We start from the raw sequence: 26,293 nt of genomic DNA, 5'->3' as shown, positions 1-26,293 counted from the left end.
GGTCAGGTAGCAATAGTTAGCCCTGGACATGGAACAACAGGTTCCAAATAGGGCAAGGAGTACTTCAAAGCTGTATACTGTCACCCTGCTTATTTAACGTATATGCAGAGTACACCATGAGAAACCCTGGGCTGCAGGAAGCAGAAGCTGGAATCAAGATTGCCGGGAAAAATATCAATAACCTCAGATATGAAGATGACACCACTCTTATGGCAGAAAGAAAAGAAGAACTAAAGAGCCTCTTGATGAAAGTAAAACAGGAGAGTAAAAAAGTTGGCTTAAAACTCAATATTCAGAAAACTAAGATCATAGCATCCAATCCCATCACTTCATGGCAAATAGATGGGGAAACAGTGGAAATAGTGACAAACTTTATTTTTGGGGGCTCCAAAATCACTGCAGGTGATGAGTGCAGCCATGAAATTAAAAGACGCTTGCTCCTTGGAAGAAAAGTTATTACCAACCTAGACAGCATATTAAAAAGCAGAGACCTTACTTTCCAACAAAGTACAAATAGTCAAAACTACGTTTTTTGCAGTAGTCATATATGGATGTGAGAGTTGGACTATAAAGAAAGCTGAGCACTGAAGAATTGATGCTTTTGAACCGTGGTGTTGGAGAAGACTCTGGAGAGACCCTTGGACTGCAAGGAGATCCAATCACTCCATCCTAAAGGAAATCAGTCTTGAACATTCATTGGAATGACTGATGCTAAAGCTGAAACTCCAATACTTTGGCCACCTGATGAGAAGAACTGACTCACTTGAAAAGACCCTGATGCTGGGAAAGATTGAAGGCAGGAGGAGAAGGGGACAACAGAGTATGAGATGGCTGGATGGCATCAGCGACTCAATGGACATAAGTTTGAATAAACTCTGGGATTTGGTGATAGACAGGGAGGCCTGGTGTGCTGCAGTCCATGGGGTCGCAAAGAGTTGGACACGACTGAACGACTAAACTGAACTGAACACTATTAGAAGTGAAGAGTTATGTTGTTTAGTTATTTCCCCCTTAAATAATCAAGGATACAAGAAAGGCAACTTAAGTGATAGAAAATTATTCTTGTAAGACAGAATTTCTGTTATTTTGGCAGATTGGTGTTGTTGTTTAGTGGCAAAGTCACGTCTAGCTTTTTGGCACCCCATGGACTGCAGCACACTGGGCTTCCCTATCCTTCACTTCCAGAGGCTGTGTGATGTGTGATAATGCAATGGATTAAATGTCAAAGCAGATACAAGGACCCAGATTCCTTTCTTTTGTAAGCCCAGATAGTAAACGGATTTGCAAAAATGTGAAACATGCTCTTCTTCTCATGAAAATGTTTGTTTTGAAAAATAGTTATTTTTCATAAAAATAGGTCATTTATGTCAACATCCAAGATGCTCATCATTGTTACTTTTCAAAGAATCAATAAATATTTTTAAATGTTCTCATGTTTTAGTCTCTAATATGATAAATATCAATAGTTATAACTAACATTATAATCTACATAAATCCAAGCTCTTTGAGGTTCTCAATAATTTTTAAGCACATAAAGACTTATGGAAATAAAAAACTTGCTTTAGAAAAAAAACTATTCTTTTTCCTTGAAAAACAAAAGCACAGATACCGTTATAATTCTCTGCACTGCTACTACTTGAAAAGCCTTAACCACTCATATTAACTATAATTTTTAAGTAAAGTGATTAATTTCTAATTTAAAGAGAAAAGTGCAGGGTGGATATAATCGAAAACTGCCTGACATATTAACTGCATGTTAATAGGCTAGCAGAATTTAAGAATACACATGACAACACCTTCTACAAGCCACACAAATCCTATTGACAACTTCCTAAAGTGGCAAAAAAGAACAAATTCATTACACAACTCCAAGACATAGCTTCTCTATAGCATTTCAAATAAGAAGCAAAAATATATAAAGTCAGAATTATGTTTACTTTAAACCAGTATTTCAGTATTCTATTTAACTTATCTAGTTGTGCCACAAACATCCACTAATTATTAACTCAATTTAATGTCAATACACAATTTTTTTAGAAGTGCTTAAAGATCTTGGAAATTATCTTCAAACTGGCATACCAGGAAGCAGTTACTATTGAAATAAAGTTTGCCAGAATATTGACAATGCAGTTGAAAAGAAATTTACATTATTCATAATCATAAATCTTTTAGAAGTAATATTAATTTATTTGATCAGTAAGCCTGTATAAGAAAAACACAGCCAAGCAAATAAAATGCATACTTAACACTTAAAAGACAGAGAAAAGACATAATTGCCAAAATTTTACATTAATTATGTAACCTCTTAAAACATTTCTGGATCAATTTCTGCAAGAAGATTTTTAATTAAAGTCTAGCACATTTAAAGATTTAATGTAACCAAGCAAAGGCTCATATACTTGTGCCACAGTAAGCCAAATTCTTGACAGCAGGAGTTTGCAGCAATGTAAGGATTTATTTGCAGGGCATCCAGGAGGGTGGGGCTTCCCTGGAGGCTCAGAGAGTAAAGAATCTGCCTGCAATTCCGGAGACCTGGGTTTGTTCCCTGGGTAGGGAAGATCCCCCCGAGGAGCACACGGCAACCCACTCCAGTGTTCCTGCCTGGAGAATCCCCATGGGCAGAGGAGCCTGGCCTGCCACAATCCATAGGGTCACAAAGAGTCAGACACGACTGAGTCACTAAGCACTGCACAGTAAGGGAGTGGGATACAAATCTCAGGTCCACTCCTTCTTGGTCTTTGAAATTTGGGGATGTTTTAAAGGGGAAGCACAAAGTGACATTTCTGATATTTCTTAATCATGATTTCAGGAGTCAAAATGTCTCTGGTTTAGAATTCTCTGGACGGTCGCTCTGGGGTCTGTGAGCTCATCTAGCCCTGGAGAAACAACCTGAGATTTTACCAGAATGATAACACCTGCAACAGCAGCAATTTTAGTGGACTGACTCTGGTTGATTAGTGCTCAGTTAGCATAGGATTGAGGTCAGAGGGGACATGAAAGGGATTGGGACCAGAAGAGACAAGCAAGGGAAAAAAGTTTCAGATAAATTAGTCACTAACTCAGTATGGAAAGCCAGTTTTGGCAAAGCTCTGTTTCATTAGATATTCAATTTTCTTATTTTCTAGAAATTTAAGAATATTCAACTTCTGTTTGTGCTTATTACTCTCCATGAGCTCATCAGAACAGTGCCCCTTTAATTTATATCTTCCAGATATAGGAAAAATATCACAAACACAAGGCGAGATCTTTCTGAGTTACAGAATATTTTGGAATATTTTGTCTTTATATTCCAATAAATATTCATACTTTATTCTTTTATTGGGCAGAAAATATGCTCATGCTTATATTTTATTATTTAATCATGATCTTTACTTACTGTTATGATGAAACTGTATGTACCTATGCTAAGTCACTTCAGTCGTGTTGGACTGTAGTCCTCTGTCCATGGGATCCTCGAGGCAAGAATACTGGAGTGGGTTGCCATTTCCTCCTCCAGATGAAACTAGTTTAATTAATTCACAAAATTCGGTATCAAGAAAGGAGTAGCAGCATACCACCCCTCAAAAAGACATTTATTCAATTCTCAAGATATAGAGAAAGTCTTGTTAGAAATACACTTGAAAGTGAACGTGAAAGTGAAGTCGCTCAGTCGTGTCCTACTCTTTGTGACTCCATGGACTCTGGACTACCACACTCCTGCATCCATGGGATTTTCCAGGCAAGAGTACTGGAATGGGTTTCCATTTCATAGGTAATTTTAGCCCATGTTTAAGGTCTAATTTACCTCCAATCCTCTCTGGTATTTAAAAGAATTTCTTCTCATAGCATCTCTTCTGTATATAACCAGGCAGTGTAAAGCATACACATCAGTTAAACTGAGATTTTAGGTAGGACATACAGAAAATATTAGAATGAAATAAAGCAGGCAATGATTCTAGTCATGATGGTAGGACAAAGAAGGTTTTTGTCCTACCACAAAATCACAAAGAAGGTGATTGAAAAATCACCTCTCTACCTGACTATAACACGTTTGCTGTATTCACTCATGCTAACATATCATTTTATATTTGCTTAGAATTTAAATTTATGGTAATTTTACATTTTAAATGGTTAAATGAATGGGTTCCAAGACAGAGACGTAGGCTTCCGACCTTAACATCTCTATTTTACACACAATGCTTGCTAATTGATATTACTGTCTTTCTAAAGCTTGCTAGAGACTCTGTAGGGCTCCGTCTACTTGAGACCCACAGATGAAAGTGCCCAAGCTAATGAGCGATTTTTAAAAGGGACTTTTTTTTTTTCAGATGCCCTGAACAGACTTGGAAGTAAAACCATCCCTCAAATGTCTCTTGACAAAACAAGGTAGTCAATAAAGAATTCCAAGCTTCTGTTATCATTCAAAGATCGGTGGTACCGAACCAGGCTGCAAAGGGTGTGAGACTTCATGATTATTATTTTAAATCCCACTTTTGTGGAAAAAAAAAAACAAAAAAACCACGAATTGTCAATTTCCCACCTCCTTACTATGAGAGTCCCGTGAACTCCTACACGCAAAAGGCTTACAAAAGTGGCCAGCACTGAGGCCAGGAGCAGTCGTTGCTCTCCTCCCATCCCCGGCGACACAGACCACGCGCCCACTGCCCCCTGGTGGCCATGGCGACTTCCGGCTCCTGCACATAACACGGTCGCCCGCGTGGCCTCCAATACGTCACATCCGGCCCTTGCAATTCGGGGTAGTGGAACCCGCGCGATGAAGTGCGTTTTTGTTACTGTAGGGACCACCAGCTTTGACGACCTCATTGCGTGTGTATCGGCGCACGACAGTCTGCAAGTGAGTGGGGAGGGGGGGGGCGGACGGGCGGCGGCTGGGCTCGCCGCTCTGCGCTCGCCAGTCGCTGCCGCCAGCCTGACCGCTAACCTTGGTAACCTTGCCTGACCGCGGCGCTCGCGAAGAACCCCCAGCGGCTCGTCCTCAGGTGCCGCCGCCCTTCGGCCGGCTCCTCCCGGCGCCTGACTGGGCCCTCCTCCCGCTCCCCCGCTCCTCAGAATCCTCCGCCTCTTCTGCCTGTTCCCCTCCGCCTTTCCGGGCCGCTCCTCCCCATTCTTCTCCAGCTCCTCCTTTCCCCCCGGCTTTTCCCCTCCGATTCTCCGCCTCCGCTTCTCCGTCCTCCGCCTTCGCCCCTCCTTCCAGCGGCTCCGCCTCCCCGAGCCGGGGTTCCGGCCCGCCTCCCGGACCGCGCCCGCCTCACAGGCCGCTCCTCAGGCCCGCTCAGGGGCGTGCCGTCGACGCCAGTCGACCGGTCCTGCGGGCGCGCCGCCCCCGCCCCGCCCCAACTTTGCCCCGCCGCCCTCGGTCCGAGGCCAGTGCGCCTTCCCCTCCGCCTCAGGCGCCCTCCAGGCCGGCGTCTCCGCGCATCCCAGGAGCGCGTCCTCTCCTCAGGGCTCGTTTTCCCGCAGCCCCAGTTCTGGGCCAAGACGACGTTGTGCCTCACTCTCCCTCCCTAGATTGCAACGTCTCATTAAGAGTTTTTGCCTTGCCTTCTGTATCTTTCAGGGTCGTTGCTTGCCCGACGTGGCGAGATGGGGCATTTAGATCGCTTAGGGTTAGTGAGGCGCCACGTTGGGGCCCAGCACGGGGGAAAAGGAGTCTTTTGAAAAACTAGCAAATGGGCTCCAGTTCGACTAGTTGGCATCCCGTGCTTCGATTGGGGGATTTGTTGCCGTCATTGCTGTTTTCCAGTGGCCTGATTAAAAGGCCTGCTTTTTCTTTTTTTCTCATTTCAGATAATCCAGAGCCTCGGTTACAACCGACTTGTCCTACAAATAGGTAGAGGAAAGGTGGTACCTGAACCATTCAGTACTGAGTCATTCACTTTGGATGTTTACAGGTACAAGGATTCACTGAAGGAAGACCTTCAGAAAGCAGATCTTGTTATTAGTCACGCAGGTAAAGTGCCTTAGAATCGCCCGGTTTGGTTTTTGATCGACCATAAATAAGAACAGAAACTCGAACCTTTCTGATGTAAAATAAAATCACTAGGATAACTCACCAGTAGCCCTTTTGAATTTAATACTGATTTCAGTGTAACAGTTGAAACCGAAAACATTATTGGAGAGGATTTATAATTTCTGGGTGATAAGAAAATGGGAAATCAATCACTGAAGCCCAGCTTTAGAGTTAGGAACCCTAAACACAGAGGGGCAAAATGATAAATCCGATGATATGTGTTAAGAGTTGTCAGTTGAAATTAATATCTGGGTTTAGATCTGCAGGACTGTTCAGTCAGCTAATTAGTTGGATTGGTCATTGACATGCTGCTGGCTTTGGAAGATTTTTTATATTTCTATTAAATTAAAAGGTTAAGTAACTTGTCCAGTCAGTAAGTGGTAGGCAGATAACAGTCTAGTGCTGGCATCATCTACCCCAAAAGAATTTGCTCACTTAACAGTCTCCTCGCTCCCATTTAAGCTATCTAAATGAGTTTAGATTTAAAAGTTGAATTGACCCAAATATTGTATATGTGCATGTTTGTGGAGATTTATCCTATTTTGACAGGCAGACTCATAAGGAGTATCAAAGCGACTGAACAACAACAATGGGTTCGTGTACAGTATGTTGAACCTGAATCTTACTTGTATTCAGGGCCCATGCCCAGGGCATACTACTGGAGGGCAAGTTGCAAAGCACTGAATCACAGGTCTTAATATTGTTGGCAGTGATAAAGAATTGTATTTTTCTAGTCAGGTTTGTAACACTTACTAGAGAGCAAGTCATAACTATTTTTTGTCATTTTGAATGTATGATTAAAAGGCTTGTAGTGTTGCCTTGAGTTCAAGCCATAAAGCCTGGTGAAGCACCTTAACTTTTTTTAAAACTATGTTGACAAATTTGGTATATTTTTGTAGGTGCAGGAAGCTGTTTAGAGACTTTGGAGAAAAGAAAGCCACTTATAGTGGTTATAAATGAAAAATTGATGAACAATCATCAGCTGGAACTGGCAAAGCAGCTACACAAAGACGGGCATCTGTTCTACTGTACCTGCAGGTATACTAGAAACTGATTATTTGACCTCTTGTCTTAATTCCTTCCTAGCTATTCTTACCTGCCTACCTAACCAACCTGTATCTTTGACTTCTTATTTTCTCCCACTTAGCAAACATTTTGATTTTCTCACCAGTAAAACCTGCTCATTTGTCTTCTACTTTGACTGTAATCTCTGTGTTGTATTTCTTTCAGTGTCTCTGCTTATTCCATTGCATGTGAATATCTGAATGTGTGTGCACATGTGTCTGTATGTTCATCTGGGTGTGCAGATCTCTGAGAATATAAACTTTTGAGTTCATTATTTTTCATTATGTAAGGAAGGCATTTGCGTGTTTTCAATTAAGGTTTTGACTTTAGTAAATCCACTGGAATTCCTGAATTAAATTTACTCATTCATTCATTCATTCATTCAACTATACCTAATGCATAGCAGGCATTGTTTTAGTGTTGTGGAAAGTGAAAGTCACTCAGTCGTGTCCGACTGTTTGCAACCCCAGGGACTGTACAGTCTGCGGAATTCTCCTGGCCAGAATACTGGAGTGGGTAGACTTTCCCTTCTCCAGGGGATCTTCCCAACCCAGGGATCAAACCCAGGTCTCCCGCATTGCAGGCAGATTCTTTACAGCTGAGCCACAAGGGAAGCCCGAAAATTCTGGAGTGGGTAGCCTATCTCTTGTGCAGTGGATCTTCCCGACCCAGGAATCAAACTGGTGTCTCCTGCATTGCAGTTGAATTGTTTACCAGCTGAGCTATCAGGGAAGCCCTTGATGCTGTGGATACAGTGCTGAACATGACATAAAGTCCCTGCTCTCATGGTACCTGTGTTCCAGTGGTGGGAGATAGACATTAAACAGTTCATAAATAAGCAATCCAGAGAATTTCACATTGTGAAATGTGTTATGGAGAAAATAGGGCAGGGTGATGTGATAGCTGGGGTGAAGACTAATTAGAATGGTCAGGGAAGGCATGACTAGGTGTGCATTTGATCTGAAACCTGAATGTCTAGAAAGACCTGGTCATGTGAAGCTCTAGAGTCAGAAGCAACAGCGGCAACTGCAAAGGCCCTAAGTTGGGAATGAGCTTGGAGTTTGGTGTGTTTGAGGAATAGAGGGTTAGTGTGGCAGAAGTACAGTAAGCAAGGGTAGCTGTAGTATGAAGATGAAGCTGGGTGAGGAGAGCTCACATAAAAATTCTGGTTTTATTCTATGTTTAATAAGTATTTTAAAAGAGTATTTTAAGCAGAGGAATTGCTTTTTGGTAAGGAGTATTATTTTCTAGAAGTATATTAGAATTCAGCAAGAACTGATCAACATCACAATAGAAGGATGAAGAAAATTCCTGGTTTGTTTTCTATTAATTCTTCTTCAGACACTAGAAGCTTGCCAAAGGGTCAGGTCAGTAATTCCCAACTATTTGATTTTAAATGCAGTCCTAATTTGATGTTTTAAAAGGAAAAAAACCTCATGGAAGTATTACAAAATAAATATTTCTTATGTTATTAAAAGTTGAAATTTAAAATAAACTTTAGAAGAAACTTTAAACTAGAACATAAGCTTTTCTTTTAATTTTATGCTTTTTGTCTCTTGGGCACTCAACAAATACTTGTTCATTCATTATTTATTGAGTACATATTATGTGCCAGGCATTATTCTAGACACTTGGCATATGTCAGTGAACACAAAACAAAGATTTTTCTTTTCTTTTTTTTTTTTAGATTTTTATTTTCATTGAGAGGAGACAGATTCATTGAATGTTGCAGGAGCAATGGTTGGTGTTCTAATCCCTGTAATGATGAGGAGAGGGAATGTCAGGGTGGCTTTGTAATATAGAAGCCATTCTTACAATATTGTGAGTGTGGGGAGAAGCCAGATAATAAAAATTACATGGGCTGCAGGTAATTGGCATATCTGTCCTTAGGTAGTTGAGATTGTTATGGGTTAATACCATTTTTGAAGAATAAATAATCATCTTCCCTAATTTATGCAAGTTAATTTTTCCAAATACCTTAATGAGTATTTTCATTCTAAATATTAAATTAGCTTTGATTTTTATGTTAGTACATTAAAAAAGGGGACACATTGATTTCATAAACACTTTCTGACTCTCAGACTGAAAGGGCAGTTGTGCAAGTCTCCAGTTTATTAATCTTTTTTCAGTTCTAGAATTCTTTTATACTTGTATTAATTTCAAGAAAGTCACACACATGAGTGCCATAAGAAGAATCAATAATTGGTTGTATTTTCATTTTAGGTGTATTATTTGTTTGCTGCAAATCTAGGCTGGATGATTGTATGTCTGTTCTAACTTAAGTGGCTGCTTTAATATTAAATTTCTTGAAGTAATAGTTTTATGTTGTGATTGAAACCTTATTTCCAACATGCATGGCGATTGTACATTGCTTAATTATATATGGATTTATAATAGTAAATTACTAGCAAAAAAAGTTATTTTACAATCTTCATGCATGGTCTAGTAGTCTCCCCAGCTTATTTGTAGTCTCCCCAACTTATTGTGCTTGTCTTGTAGCTGTCACTCTTGGTTTCATTTATTCTGTTTTCATAAATTAATTTTACTTCAGGTTATATCTGCATAGTCCTGAGAAGTGTTCCAAAACCATATGACCACATTTTTCATGAAATAACATTTCTGAAATATTTTAGTTGACATAAAAGATAAAAGTGTCTGTTACATTGCTATTGACATAAGTTCTGTGTTGTGTCATTACTAGTGTATATACCTGTAATATTAAAATACATTAAAATTCACATAGTTTGAGAAGCATCACAATATTCTTGGAAGTTAGATTCAGTCATCAAGTGGGCAGAATTGAATTATGAAATTTTCTCCCATGTTACCTAATATTTTTCTTCTTTTGTTTTAGCATGCTTCCTGGGCTGTTACAGTCAATGGACTTATCAACACTGAAATGTTTTCCTCCTGGCCAGCCAGAAAAATTTTCTGCATTTTTGGATAAAGTTGTTGGATTACAAAAATAAACACTAAACCCTCAACACTTTAAAAAACAGCCCTCAAATTCAACCCATGGAATGTGGTTAAATCAAGTTTAATATGTTTATAGAATAATATAAATTAATAAGCCTCCTACATCTATAGAATGTATAGAAAATTTTATTTGTGAATGTTAACATTTGGGTCCAAATTCTAATTGCAGTTTCACAAGTTTATTAGATTTTTTCCTAATCTTCTTATTTTAGTAAAAGAAATATGTAGTGAACATTCACACAGTTTATCCTTGAATCCCAAATGGACTTGGAATCATGAAAAAAAAAGAATTAAATATGAAAGCTTTGACAAAAACCTCAAATGTAGTTACTTTATGTTCCTTAGAAAAACAATGAAACATTAATAGACTTGTAAAAAAAAATTGAGTGAGAATCTTTAGCTTCATGCTCTTAAGAAACCAAATCAAAACAAAACAAAAATGATGGGTTGTGTTCTGTGAAATAAATTATTTATATAAGCTCAATAATTACCTTAAAAAGATTAATTTTCGAGTCAGTTAATCTATTATACTTCAAGAAACTATTATCCTGAAGAATAGAGTGGAGTGGATGTATTCATTTTGTTCCTATAAAGTATAAATAGAAAGTGACAAAAATAATCTTACCCAATGTCAAAGCTTTACTGGTTTGAGAAGAGTAAATAAAAAAGCATTTGTGCCAATAGGAATTGCTATTTTTTTTAAGGACACCCCTCTTACAGTGGTATTGAAACATTTACTGTAGCATCATAGAGGAATTATTTATGTCCTTATAAAATTAGTTTTACAAATGAATAAATGATCTGAGGTGTATAATGCCCTACACGTATAGTTTTAAAAGTCACATAGCTCAAAATAGATACTTTATGAAATTCTGAATAGGGTAAGTAGTCTCAAGACCTACAAAATAAACTAGATTATCCATAATATCCATAAATATTGACAGTTTTTTGGTAGAAAGTTTAGATATAACTGATCCATAAAAGAGCATTCACTATAAAGATTTATTTTCAATTGTATTATCCCAAGATGTTGAATATTCTAAACATTTTACTTGGGATGCATTAAATAATGCTTTTGTAGATTTATTTTCCTGATTATGTTTTACTTAGGCTAATAATAAAATAAAATTTTACTAATGGTAGAAGGTTGTGGCTGAGAAGTACTCTGGGTAGCAGGAGGATGCCAACTTGGATTAAAATTTTGCTGAGATTAATCTAAAAAGTGAGTAATCTATATCTACATGGTTGAGAATTTACAGCACCATAATCATAATTGTATTATATATTAGTGTTAACCAAATACTATAGGAAAGTCCCTATTCAAATCCATAGAGTTTCACTTTTCTGGGCTTTCTTTTAAATGTATTTCTCTAGTTTGAGAAAAATTGTGGCTTAAAATTTATGTTGATCACTCAGTCTTTAATTATCTTATGTCATGGAGGATTAGCCATAGGGAATCAGAAATAAATGAAAGGGTTTACTTAAACATTAGACAACTAAAAAGCCCTACATCCTCTGCTTCTTTCCCACATGAGTGCATAACCCAGATTTCATTATTTCATTTAGCAGAAACTTCAACCAGTGGTGTCAGTTGTGTGTAGTGACATCTCAACTCAGCTTTGTGGGAAATTTTGTATCAGTTGTGGGGTTTAAAAATCAGAGAATATCTTAGAATCATTTTGATTTGGCAGGAATCCTCAAGATCATCTAGTCCATTCCCATCATTTCTCAGGTGAGGAAGAAGGCCAGAGGTTACAACTTGTCTAAAAATAATAGCCTTTGACAGAGCTGCCACTAGAGGCAACTTCTTGACTCCCATTCCTGTGCTCTTTGTACGATACCATAATACATATTGTAAGCTTTTTGTTTTCTTTTTTATGTTTGCCTAGTATTTAGTTACTTTAATCACATCCAAGGGAGATTTTCTTCATTTCCTAAAGTTTATTTTAGTGGGAATTTCACAATTCACTAAGTTGGGTTTTCCTTTGGTGTGTTGGAACCTTACCTTGGACTTAGAAACCGGTGACTCCTGAGTTTTTGGAATCTAGCAAAATGCCATGGATAGGATTGATACTAGATTGAACAAATAGACTTTAAGACAAAGAATTGTAGATTTTTGGAATTGGTAGAGAATTTTAAAAATTCCTAGTGCATACCACTCATTTTGCAGATAAGGAGAGAGGCTAGGGTAAATTAATTGCCAAATGTTTGTCTTAATTGGTCCTTATGAAGAAATTAATGGTAACCAAAATTCTATTTGGAATATGTATCCAGTAAAATAAAATTTGGTTAGTTTCATTACCTGACAGGGATTCAGATTTTTGAAATCAGTGCCTAAGTGTAGTACAGTTTATTTAGCAGTTTTATGTTGAGAGATATTGAGAGGTTAAGACAGTGAAAGAGAAAGTTTAGCATTTCGAGAAATTCACATTGCTGGTAGGTTCAGAGGTGGGCAGGTAATGGTAGAAGGTTGATTGATGTTGGAGTAGGTGAAAGGTGATGTGAAGTTATAGGATGCTTGGAAACTAAAGAATTTATAATAGACTGTGCTTAAAATTTGGAAGGAAAAAAAGGATTTGGTATTAGGTAAGACAGTAGAACTGATGAACTTGTGTAGTTCTGCAACATTGAAAAGTAATCATCTCAAAGTACTGTCTAGTGATTCTAGACACCTAGAACCTAGAATTAGAGCACTGCTTTGTGTGTTTTTAAAGGCAAATCATGTCGACACAGGGCAATATAAAAATGTGTACCACTTTGAGAATTTGAGGAAGTTTTCCAACACTAAGGATGTCAGGAATGACTAACAGTAATATAATTTTTCTTGGTGCTTTATCATGTTAATAATGTAAGCACTTAATCTCTGTGATTTGTTAAAAATAGGAAATTATCAGAGATGACCAAAAATCTTCATATGGTCTGAGAAATGGGATGTATGGGCGGATTATTTAAAATTGTGTTTTGGAAATGATTTGGACTTAGTGGTCCTGATAGCTGTGTGGTAATCAATTTTCTGCTAAACAGTTAGTACCATACTTTTATGGGGGAGTGGGGAATGAAAAATAATAGTTAACACCCATTGGCTGTTTAGTGTGTATGGTGTACTGTTTAAAACATTTTACACAAACATACTCCTTTACAATATAGCCTTATGAAATAGTTACTATTGTTCCATTTTGCAAATGAGGAGACTGACCTCATAGCATAATGTGAAAAAGTAGTTTTATGCTACTTAAATACCCAAAAGATGGTCTGGGAATTGTGATTGTAGCTATGCAATCTATTTCAGTTTTTACATTGCTTATTTGAAAGCGTAGTGATTGCTAAACTCCCAGTTGGTTACCTGGTTGCAACTTATTTACCAGGCTCTTGTTTTCTTTTAAAATGTTTGTATTTTGGGCTCTGTTTTGGTCTTCTTTATATACTTTTTCTTGGTATTTTCACTCCCAGGGTTTCTCCTATTGTCTCCCCATATATATCCCCCAACTGTGATTTGAGCTCCTGCATGGTATTTCCGGTTGCCTATAGGTCATGTCAGTTTCATAAATTTCTGAAGTATCCTAAACTTGATGTGCCCCAAACAAATCTTTTCATGCTTCTGAGATCCTTATCTCTATTAATGGTGTCACCATTGAGTCAGTCCTCCAGGCTTTAACTCTTAACATCTCCAAACCTTTATATATGATTGGTCAATAGGTACTCTCAGCTTTACTTCCTAAATGTCTCAAGCCCACTTATTTATTTGTTCTCTTACTTTTTTAAAAAAACAAATGCATGATAAGAATCTACCTTTTGTATTAGCAGGACTCTAGACTTGGGTCCTGCTCTGGAGGTACTCTTACAGTATGCTTGAGGAGGAACTATATTTGAGTCTTCTGCCAGGAAAACAGTAGACTATCCATAAATGATAAATGCACTTCTGTAACTTAATAGTCTTTTCTCATTATCTTGATTAGGTATTGGGGCTAGGAAACATTGTCATCTTGCACACTTTCACTTCACACTGTCTTTGACTTGACTTCAAAATATCTAGTATGTCTCTCATTCAGAAGAAAGATGTGATGACCATCACATTGATATGGTGAAGTTTGTAGGATCAAGCGTTTATAGAAATAGCATCTAAAACATAGCAGTGCTGATCCTATGTCATGTTCTAGTGGTATTTAAAGATCTGTCAAATAACGATACCTGTTGGGGATTTTTGGACAAACATGGTGTTAAAAATCAGAGATTTATAAAAAGCAGTAGCTATAGTGTTTTCCAGTAAAAGAGTACAGAGGATAACCACAAAATCACACTTAATTCCTTGTTAAATGGTTTATTCCTTACATGAATATTCTAGTACAATCTGACATAATTCTTTCAATTCTTATGATTTTTTAGGTGGCTAGATAAAAGATAAGCAAAAAAATCTAGCTTCAAACGGCAATGTAAAATACATGTTTCTTGATGTTGATATTGATTCTTAAAAAATATTTTGAGCGTTTTTTAATACCATCATGCCCTATCTGTTTTGGTATTTCATTTCTAAATCCTTACTCTCTTTATGAATTTTTACTGTATCCTGGCAGATTGATACTCTGTCATGATTGATTTTTTTTTGGGGGGGGGGGCGGTCTGTGTTCTGCAGCCTACTAGATCTTAGTTCCCTGAGCAGGGATCAAACCCATGCCCCTGGCAGTGGAAACACAGAGTCTTAATCACTAGACCTTCAGAGAATTCCCATGTCATGATTGCATTTTGATGGCTACAATCCTGCTCTCAAAGGCAGTAGTTCTTAAGCTTTTGGGAGATCATGAAACCCTTCAAAATACTTAAAACTCTTGCTTCTCTTTGTACTAACATTTTGCCATGAATTACAAGGAATTTACAGGTACCCTGAGGCTGTGCTAGGTTAAGAATCCCTTGATGGAGGCCAACTTCAGTAATTTCATTCCTTGGTCATTGTTCATTGATATTTAATGATAACAGACTCCTTTATAATTAAACCCTCTGATTAAATACATTTAAGTTTAGTGACTTCCAGTTTTTATAATATAATACAAATTATAAACTTTTCTCATTTGAAACATGCCAAGCAGCATTTTGAAACTAACCTGAATACTTTAACTCAGTATCTATAACCCAAAAACTGTTGTAGTATTTTCTAATTGATAAAAAGAGCTAAATGAAAATTATATACATTTATAGTAGTTATTTTAGGATATATTACATGAGGCTATCTGGTAAAGCAATATCGTTTTGTAATTTACTCATTTACTGTCAAGTGTGCTTCTAAGGTATTTGCTGAACTGATAGTCACTGTTGGAATGTCTGTGAGAGGCCATATATTGCATCTTTTTCTGTTCATTTCCTCTTTTTTCCAGAATATACTGATTGTTTCTCTACTACTGTATGAAGAGAGTAGATAATACACCTACTCCCCAAATTTAGGAGTGAAGAACATTCCTATGTTTTATCCTAAGTAGTTTTCTGAATTTCAGTTTTTCCATTTGTAAATTAGTAAAACTAGTTTCCCTCGTAGGTAACTTCTAAGACATGTGTGGCATGTTTGAAAATAAAAAAAATATTGAAATAATACATTTCTCTTGGTTAGAGTTTTTGTTTTAAAAAGTAAGAGTATAGGCTTAGAGATACTTTCCTAGAATTCAGTCCTAAGTAATAAAGCAAAGTCTTCCTTGAATTTCATATTTAAATTCATATTCAGTTTCTAGCTGGGGTTGTGGTTAGAGAATTAAAGTTTACTTAGAGGAGTAAGGGAATGAGTCTCTTCAGTGCATCAAAACAAAAGAATGTTCTGGTATTTATTCTCCCTTCAATTAATCCCCTGTCTGTCTGTAGACTGGACACTGCAAGTAGCTTAAAAAACAAGAAAAAACAACCTTCAGTATTTGTGTGTCAATATATTTTTAAACAGTACTATTTTTCTTTTTTTCTAATCTGTACTAGAATGCTTCGGGTAGAACTAGGGAAGAGAGGAAATGAAAGCAAGTGGCTCCTGATAATGTTTGTTCTGTTTTGCATATCTGAACAAGAATAACTGCTCTGAGAAGTCAGTTATTTTTCTTTATTGCCTCCATCCTAAAACTTTGAGGAGTTGGTATAGGGCCTTATGGCCAGATTTTGTTTTAGAACCATTGTATTTCTTTTCTTCACTAATCTTGCCTTGTTAATTCTGTTTAAATGTTCACTATGAAAAGAAGTGACAGGTTCTGGTTTCAGGGTGCTGTTAAAAATGTTTTTTAGAAAGTTTACCATTATATTTTTCAGTAATGAAAGACCATAACAAGTTTCTGTAGAATTGCAGAGCAATTTTCCCCATTGGCCCCATGTTATTTCATACTGAAAAATGACTGAAGTAAACGATTTATCAGTTTTTTTTTTTAAAAAAATGCTAATTGCCTTTTCAGCAGACTGTCTGTCATATGTTGTTATATACATATATCTATGATTAATTTTTTCCGTTTTGTTGACTTATAATTGACATGTAACATTAAGTTGTATAACTTAATGATTTGATATGTATATATAATGAAAAATAAGGGCTTCCCTGGTGGCTCAGCTGGTAAAGAATCTGCCTGCAGTGCAGGAGACCTGGGTTCAATCCCTGGGTTGGGAAGATCCCTGGGGAAGGGAATGATTACCCACTCCTGTAGTCCTGTAGTCCTGGAGAATTCCATGGACTGTGTAAGTTCATGGGGTCACAAAGAGTCAGACATGATTGAGTGACTTTCACTTTCATAGCAAAAAATGATCCACAATAAGTTAACATCCCTCACCACACATAGATACGAATTTTGTTATGTTTCAAAATCCAAGTCTGTTTATTTCATTTGGCAAGGTAAGATTTATTATTTATTTTTATGTGGGCTATTCAGTCCCACAATTTGCCAGGATAATATGTTAATCCCCCTACAAGCGATGGTTAATGTTAATCACAAATTTGATTATCTAAAGGGAGGGCACATCTGTTACCCACTTTTGACTCACAGAGAATCACACTTCCTTAGACCTGAAAGAGAGCTTAGAGATCATATAGCCTGTCAACTTTATTTTACAGTTAAGGAAACCAATGCAGACAGATTGAAATGGCATAACAAAGTTCATAATCTTTTCATGATACCGTATTGTCTCTTAGAAATTAAAATAATTACTCAAAAGCATTTTTATACATTTACAACTGTACCATATATGTCACAGACAGTGTATGCTTTAAAAAAAAAAATCCAGGCATATTTAATTTACTCCTAGAAACATGAAGGAGTGTTACCTTAGAATTAAAACTATTAGTATTTATATTCTTCATAGTATAGAGAATTTCCCTATTTCATCAGTTAAAGAAGGAATAGACAATTCCAGTTAAAGCAACAAAGCCTTTTTCAAGTTGAATTATGGTATGAAAAGTAGTTGTAAAAGCACATCAATTTTATGACAGGTCAAATGATTTGTTAATTATGTTTATTTTCTTCAATTTATTTTAATCTATACCCGTACAGTGCTTAAAAGGACTTTTAGGCAATTGTTTTTCTTCCTATTTTCAATGTCAAAGGGAAGAGATGCATTAAGGTTTGGGAAGGCGCCTCTGAGAAGCTATGTTTGAATTATGGCTTGATTTTCATTAGAATTTAGGTGAAGTTGTTCTGTTTCTTACCTATTTTTTTTTTTTTTTTGGACCAAAGAAGAATTTCTTAGTGAACCTTTTTATTTGACATATAGCAGTTAATAGGGGGCTTCCCTGATGGCTCAGTGGTAAAGAATCCACCTGCCAATGCAGGAGACACAGATTTGGTCTCTGTGTTGGGGAGATTCCCTTGAGGGGGAAATGGCAACCCACTCCAGTATTCTTGCCTGGGAAATCCCATGGACAGAGGAACCTAATGGTCCATGGGGTTGCAAAAGAGTTGGAGATGACTTAGCAACGGAACAGCAACAGCAAAAAATACTTATTAAGCAGTTATGTAAGCACTTGACATGCAGTATCTAATGTAATTATTCCAATAACCTTAGATTTAGATCACGGAAGAATTCCTGGAGTAACATTCCTCAGACTTTGAAAATTTGAAAGCATTAGCTATAGTGCACTAAAAGCCATTAGTAACTTGAATGCTAAAGTTGCCTGTTTAACTTTGAAAGTCACTCAGTCGTGTCCAATTCTTTGTGACCCCATGGACATTACAGTCCATGGAATTCTCCAGGCCAGAATACTGGAGTGGGTAACCTTTCCCTTCTCCAGGGGATCTTCCCAACCCAGGGATCGAACCCAGGTCTCCCGCATTGAAGGTGGATTTACTTTGACTTGGCCTTTTTTTTCCCCTTATGGGAAAGACCAGGTCAAAGTTAAGCAGGTAACTTTGGCATTCCTTGGAGCCTTTAATTTTGCTAATGGGCATACAGGGTTATAGTATAGGGCCTTGAAACTCTCTTCTCAGCAACACTTATTAATAACTGGTGGAACACCTTGTTCTAGAGCACTGGTTCCCAAAGTGTGGTCCTGAGCTGGTAGCATCAGCACCACCTCAGAACTGCTTGTTTAGTTGCTCAGTTGTGCACAATTCTTTGTGACCCCGTGGACTATAGCTCATGAGGCTCCTCTGGAAAATCAGGCAAGAATACTGGAGTGGGTTGCCATTTCCTACTGCAGGGGATCTTCTGGACCCAGGGACCAAACTGCGTTTCCTGCATTGGCAGGAAGATTATCACTGAGCCACCAGGGAAGCCATTAGAAATGCAAATTCTTGGGACCCACCCCAGCCCTGGCTGAATCAGAATTTCTGGGCATGGGGCAATCTTTTTCCAAGCCCTTCCCTTGAGAACCACTGTTCTAGAAGTTTGCAGTATTGGGAGTAGTTTGCTGTGGAAGAATAGTCAGCCAATTGGGATTTCAGGTGCAATAGATGTTTCAAAGGACAGTATATTACTATGAAATTGCTTTCTATTATATACAGGAGGAATTTTAGTAATGTCCTACAGATCTTTTTTAAAAAGTCCTATTGTACTAATTTGGGGAACATAACTTGTAGTTACCCATTTCTGAGTCTTAGTTTATATCTTCTTTAGAATGCAGTCCTATAGTAATGGCAAAAATCAGGAGACAATATATAGTTCCAGTCCTAGTACTTTTGCCAATTGGATGTGAAAACATGAACAAGTCTTATAATTATTTGAAACTTATTTCTTCATCTGTAAAACAAGAGGTCCCTTTTAGCTGTAACATTCTGCGTATCATTTTCCCAGTTTATTATGCTGTTCTGTTTCTTGCTCACTTTATTGAATTAATTTATTATTTCCTAAGATAATACATGTAAATATATAAGATATTAACTAGTTCTACAAGGTGTATAACAAGAGACAGCAGTTTTGTGTCCCATTCCTCCTCATCTCTGATCCTGCTTCCTGTAGGTAAACATATGTTTTGTAAGTGATGCTTTCTAACTTTTTTTTTTAAATTTAAATATCATCTATAGACTTCCTACTGTGGAAGAGAGGCCTTATCTCCTTCCTCACTTTCTTCCATTTTAGGAAGTCTGTTGTTTAGTTGCTATGTCCTGTCCAACTCTTGCAATCCCATGGACCACTAGGCTCATCTGTCCATGGGATTTTCCAGGCAAGAATACTGGAGTGGGTTGCTATCTTCTTCTTCAGGGGATCTTCTGACTCATGGATTGAACCCGCATCTCCTGCATTGGCAGGTGGATTCTTTACCACTGAACTACCTGGTAAGCCCCAGGAAGTCTATAGGTGATATTTAAATTTAAAAAACAAAAACAAATTTAGTTTACCAATTATGGTGAGATCTGTTTTCAGCATTGACATTATTATGATTTCTTTAGTAAATATTCACATATGAGCCATGTTGTGTTGATTGATTACCTTTCTATAAAACTACTTCATTTTTGTTTTTTTCGTTTGCTCAGTTTTCTATAGAACTATTTTCAAGCTCTCCAGCCAAGGGGGTCATCTTTCCTAGTGTGTTTAAACATGCTAGGTTATCTGTAACTTATTTATTTTTTAATATGTCTGTGATATAGTTTTATTTTACCTCAGCTGGTGGTTCTCTGTCTAGTCCGGCTTAAAAGCCTGTCCTCCTGGAATTTCCCCTGCATCCTTACATTAAAATTCCTTTCGCTTCTCTTTTGGAATCTTCTCTCTCCAAGATTCCATGCACCCCACCCCTTTTTTGTGGTTTAAGTTATTAATTTTGGTTTCAGATGTCCTCCACTAGCTTTCTGATAAAGGATGGCACATTGTTTAATCTTTCAAGTTTGAAAATGCCGCCTTCTAGTCTCCCCATCTGATTGACAGTTTGGTATAGAATTCAAGGTTGGAAATAATTTCCCCTCAATTATTGAACTTCATTGTTTAATGAAGTTCTAGCTTCTAATTCTTCTGTTGAGAATTTATTGTTATTCATATGTGCGATCTTTTGTATAAGATCTGTTTTTCCTCTCAGAAAGCTTTAGAATCTTTATTCCCTGACTTTAGAAATGTTATTACATGCATTGCAGATCATCTTTTTTGCTTTCATTGTTCTGACTACTTCATGGACTCTTTCAGTCTAAATATAGATAGTCATATAGACAGTGGTAGAATTTTCCTTACGTCGTCATCATTATTTCTTCCCCTGCACTTTCTTCATCTCATTTTGGGACTCCTGTTCGTTGGATATTGGCTTTCCTAAATTGATTCTCTAATTTCCTTGTTTTTATCTCTACAACCTTGTCTGTTTTGTGAGCTCCTCGACTATAAATTCTATTCCTTCTACTGCTTTTGTTTTAGTAATTTTTACATTTAAATATAGAAGAATTAGCATTTTCATGTATAGTTCTACACATTTTAAAAAATGCATAATGTAAGATACAGAACTCTTCCACTCCATCTTTAAATCCCCTCCTGTCATCCCTTTATAGTCAACCGTTTCCTGCAGTCCTAATTACTGGCAGCAGCTGATCTGTTTTCCCTTTCTATAGTTTTGTCTTTTCCAGCATGTCATATAAATGCAGTCATACAGTATGTAACCCTTTGAAGCTCTCTTCATTGGCTTAGCACAGTGCATTTGGAATTCACCCATGTTCTTGTATGTATTCATAATTAATTATTCTTTATTATTGAGGAATATTCTGTTTTATGGATATACCACAGTTTTTCCATTCAGCAGTTGAAGGATGTTTGGATTGTTTCCAGCTTGGGAGGAATCGTGATTATTAATAAAGCTGCTATAAATAGTCATGTGCAGGTTTTTGTGTGAACTTAAGTTTTCATTTCTCTTGGATATTTACCCAGAAGTGGGGTTGTTGGGTCATATGACAACTCTGTTTTATTTTACAAGAATCTGCTAAACTATTTTTCCAGAGTGGATGTACTGTTTTATATTCCTACCAGCAACATATGAGAGTTCAAGTTGTTCTTCATCTTTGTCAATACTTGGTATTGTCATTTAAAAAAATATTTTGGTCATTCTATGATGTATGTAGTAGTATCTCATTAAAGATAAACACATGACCAATAGGTATATGAAGAGATGATCAACATTATTAGCCATCAGGGGAATGCAAAAAAAAAAAAGCAAAACACAAAGAAGATACCATTTCATACCTACATGGGATGGCTATAATCCAAGAGATGGACAGTAATGTGATTTGGGAACTCTCATATGCTACTGATGAGAATGACAGCGCAACTGAAGCAATTCCATTCCTAGGTATTACCCAAGAGAATAGAAATGTCCAGACAAAAACTTGCACATGACTGTTTATAATAGCATCAGTCATTTGATTGTCAAAAAGCAGAAACTGCCCACATAGCTGTCAACTGATGAATGGATAAATAAAATCTACCTTAACTATACAAAGGATTGAAATACTGATACATAGGTGCTCCTTGAAAACATCGTGCTAAGTGAAGGAAGTCAGTTCTACAGGACTGTATATTATATACCCTTTGTTTGAAGTGTTCAGAATAGGCAAATACATAGAGATGGAAAATAAATCAGTGGTTCCCTGAGTTGGTGGGGATAGGAGAATTGGAGGCTGATGGTTTTGAGATGTGGGGTTTCATTTTGGGGGTAATGTTCTAAAATTGATTGTGGTGATGGATGTATAGCTGTAAATATACCAAGAAATCATTGAAATGTACCTTGTGATTAAATTGTATAGTATGTGAACTATGTTATAAAGCTATTTAAAAATCACCAGAGTTTTAAGTATACAATTTAGTAATTTTTAGTGAATACACAGAGTTGTGCAGACATCACCACAAAATAGTTTTATAACATTTTTATCCATCAAAAAGATCCTTTGTGCCTGTTTGCATTTAATACTTATTCCCATCCTAACTGCAGGCAACCACTAACCTGCTTTCTTTCTCTTTAGACGTGGTATATTTCATATGGATGGAATCATATCTTTTGGAATCATGCCCCTTTTGCATCTGACTTCTTTTGCTTAGGATCCAGTTTCTCCGCAACCATGCTACCACTTGTTACTGTCTGTATTATTTATCATAGCCACCCTAGTAGGTGTGTAGTGATGTCTTATTGTGGTTTTAATTTGCATTTTCCTAATGACTAATGATGTTAAACATCTTCTTATGTGCTATAATTAGCCATTCCTGTATCTTTGGTGATATATGTAGTCAAATTTTTGCCTATTTTAAAATTGTTTAGTTGTTTTCTTATTGTTGACTTTTGAGTTCTTTTATATATTTTTGGTACAAAGCTTTTTTGTCAGGTGATATACAGATATATTCTTCCAGTCTGTGACTAGTGTTTTCACTTTCCTAACAGTGTCATTTGCAGAGCAAAAGTTCTTAATTTTGGTAAAGTCCAATTAATCAGTTTTTCTTTTATTATATTATACCTAAGTTCTCTTTTACTAACTCAAGGTCTTGACGATTTTCTCCTATGCTTGCTTCTAAAAGTTTTGACGTTTTGTTCTATATTTCGATCTTTGATCCATTTTGAGTTATCGTAGAAGATATGAGATATAGGTTGAGGATCATTTTTTTTTTCTTTTGCATATGGCTGTCAAGTGTTTCTTCCAGCACTGTTTGATAAAAACGTGATTTTTTTCTGTATTGAGCTGCTCTTGCAACTTCGTCAAAAATCATATTTGTATGGCTCTCTTTCTGTGTGTTTTCTCTGTGTGTTTACATTTACTTTATCTATCTTTGTCTTCCTGCCTCTAATATTTCTTCTGTTCCCACTCTTTCTCCTCTTTTCTGATTCTCTCTCCCTTTTTCCCTTTTTCTGTCCCCTTGCTCAAAATGAAATGTATGGGTTAATATTTTTAATTTAAAGGACTTCATATTTACCATATGAAGAATGTCTATTTTCTCTACAAGTAAGAAATGCCAAAAATGAAATAACTTTTTCACTGTAACTCAGTTTTTCTCAGTGAATTTGGGGTCTTAAAGAAAGATGGTGATTCCTCTTCCCAAACCATGTTTGCACCAGTGTTTTGATTTCTTTAAAAAAGAAATTAGTCAAGGTAATTTCAAATTGGCATGTTAAAGAAGGTAAAGATTTTATTTTTTCTACCATGCTTTTATTTTATTCCTAAACTGTAAAATTGATTACTGATGCTTTTCCTATAGGGGGCAGTTTTCATTACTACTGGAGCCACAGATAACAGAAAAACAATTTTGAAAGCAGCTTAATTTTACAGCTTCTCCAAAACCAGCTTTAGATCTATTTATTTTTTAAAAACACTTAGAAAAAGTAAGGACGAAATTGGATTTTGGCATTTAATTAATACTTGACAGTGGAATCAGGTAATGCGAGTGACCAGTTGTTTTTGAGGCTTACAGAGAACGGTCATATTTACTTTGGTTTTCTCAGAATTCAGAGCAGTCTTTCCAGAAAAGTGCCGTAAACATTGAATCATGCCTCTAGTGCTGTGCCACAGCATTTTAAATGTAGCCCATTAGAAAGTTTGTGGGTAAGATATTTTTCATTACACTAAATTTTACATTTTAATTGTTTGCATTTTCAGAGAAACGCCCTTTTTTGCAATTTCTCTGTTAATGTTATACGATAGTTTGGAGACATTAGTCAAGAACGTGTCAATGTTTCCTAGTATAACTAATGGGTTTAATTTCTGTCATCCTGAAAGTGACAGTCACTCGGTCGTGTCTGACTCTTTGCAACTCCATGGACTATACAGTCCATGGAATTCTCCAGGCCAGAATACTGGAGTGGGTAGCCTTTCCCTTTTCCAGGGGATCTTCCCAACCCAGGGATTGAACCCAGGTCTCCTGCATTGCAGGCAGATTCTTTACCAGCTGAGCCAACAGGGAAGCCCATTCTATGATCCTAGCAGAGGGTTATTATCTAGGAGAATTAAATGAGATTATTTAAATCTCATAGCTGGAATAGCCAGATAACTGCTTTGGCACTTTACTTGAATTGTGACCTCTACCACTTTAGATTAAGGGAGTCCCCTACCCCACCCCCATTTTCTTTGTTTTTTAAGATAGTACAAAAGCTTACTTAGTTAATTGTGTTCAGATTTTTTTTCCCTTCTCATCTCCATGAAACTATGAAGGGAGCAGCGAACTTGGGCAGAGACTGAAAATTCTGGCAGAGGTCTTAAAGCAGTGTCATGTGGGCTGGGCTGCATCATACACACCTGAGCCTTATTGCAGTTCCTTTGCAACCTCGTGCAGCAGTTGCCTTGAGTTAAGCTGCAAACTCAGGTTCCTTTTGGTCAGAAAGCTCAGCTGCTTGTGCATACTTCTCTCAACCTTCGGCTGGTTGGGTTAATCCCACCCTTCCCCAACTGGATAGCTCTGCAAGTTCCTGCTCCCTCTCATGTTTCCTTCTCAAATCAAGTTCTTTGTTTGTAGGAGCATCGGCTCTTCCTCTTCTTTTCACAGGGTCCTGACTTATCCTGGGCAAGCCAGCCCTTTGCTTCTGCTCGTGAGAAGTGCCAAGATTCTGCAGCGCTGACTCCAACTGCCTTCTCATGCCTTTCCGGATACCTGGATAAGCAAGCCCTTGTCACTGCTACCTATTCCTTCCTGTGCTCTGCTTTTTCCTTCTTGCCACACGTGTGTTCCCTTCTCCCCCTGCCCACCTCTATCCCCTGTACACAATGCATAAAGGATGGAAAAAGTACTGCGGCCAGAAGTCTCTGAATGAGGCATCAATGGATGAATATTTAGGCAGCTTAGGGCTGTTTCGAAAGCTGACTGCCAAGGATGCCTCTTGCCTCTTTCGTGCTATTTCGGAGCAGGTAAAAGGAAAACAAATGCACCTTTCCCATGCTAAGTTTTCAGAGTTTGGGACTTGGCACAGCACTGTAGCTGAAAGAACTATAACCCACCAAAACAAAATTCCCTTCTCTTTTTCGTATTTAAAACATTACGTTCTCTCTGGTACTTACTAGCTTGGTGTGTGCCTTTGTTGTCTTTTCTAAATGCCACTTTGGAATGTAAGAGATAACATAATGGGGTTAAAAAAATCTTTGAAATGTATTTTGTTCCTTTATAAGCAACTCTGTCTTCCTCTAAATTTTATACCTAAGGAAAAATTTATAGATGGTGCCCATAAGTAGTAGAAGGGGGGAACATGACAGAATCATACCTCCTCAGTATCACTAAAGATGACAAAAACAGATTTTAGTAAGATCAGGACTTAATTTCCGAATTTTCTACATATGTTCTGAATGGAGGGGGAGGCTTGAGTGTCTAGTTCATAGTCTTAAGTTAGAAGCTTCTATTTCAAATGACTGATGACAGTGAGCTGGTCTTTCTCTTCTTTTTAGTTGTTTTGCAGCCAGGTCCATCACTTGGAAATCAGGAAGGCTTGTGTCTCATATATGAGAGAAAATCAACAAACTTTTGAATCTGTAAGTAGAATATATAACCAAGGAAGAGTTGTTTGTAGAATATTCAGCAGATAGGAAATGGATTTTGAGCACCTATGTATGAATATTGTATCCTGCGGTCTCTTCTCAGTAGCAAATATTTAATTTTCAGTTGGCTTCTTTTCCCCTGGGTAGCATACTTCTGGATCTCCTCCCAGAACTAGATTGTTTTGTACTCTAAAAATTATGAAAGCTAATCTTTATCCTTCCCACCATTTATCCCCCTCATACCCCAACAGTTACATTTTGACCATGTTATCCATTATCACAGTTTTCTTAAACAAGTAATCATAGTTCACAAAAGGTTTGGTTATGTTAATATTTTTAAATATGCATTTTAAAATTTGTACAAATGAGAACCTTTTCTGTTCTTAATTCT

At 37.1% G+C, this 26,293-nt stretch overlaps 2 protein-coding genes across 2 annotated transcripts in view; one reads left to right on the top strand and one right to left on the bottom strand.

Moving 5' to 3' along the window:
• DCX (doublecortin) overlaps positions 1-4,620 on the bottom strand; it is a 431,453-nt gene extending 426,833 nt beyond the window's left edge. The window contains exon 1 of the mRNA XM_065916894.1: positions 4,520-4,620. The gene's annotated coding sequence lies outside the window, so the exon portion shown is untranslated. The remainder of the gene's footprint in view (positions 1-4,519) is intronic.
• Positions 4,621-4,729: 109 nt separating this feature from the next.
• ALG13 (ALG13 UDP-N-acetylglucosaminyltransferase subunit) overlaps positions 4,730-26,293 on the top strand; it is a 74,918-nt gene continuing 53,354 nt past the window's right edge. The window contains 8 exon segments of the mRNA XM_065915303.1: positions 4,730-4,834; positions 5,788-5,950; positions 6,910-7,048; positions 24,923-24,948; positions 24,951-25,060; positions 25,062-25,132; positions 25,134-25,281; positions 25,813-25,896. Coding sequence (XP_065771375.1) covers positions 4,754-4,834; positions 5,788-5,950; positions 6,910-7,048; positions 24,923-24,948; positions 24,951-25,060; positions 25,062-25,132; positions 25,134-25,281; positions 25,813-25,896 — 822 coding nt within the window. The 5' untranslated portion in view covers positions 4,730-4,753.

This window comes from Muntiacus reevesi, chromosome X (assembly GCF_963930625.1).
Source record: "Muntiacus reevesi chromosome X, mMunRee1.1, whole genome shotgun sequence".
Classification (NCBI taxonomy): Eukaryota; Metazoa; Chordata; class Mammalia; order Artiodactyla; family Cervidae; genus Muntiacus; species Muntiacus reevesi.
Note: the sequence above shows the minus strand (reverse complement) of the source record. Positions and strands in the feature narration are given on the sequence as shown.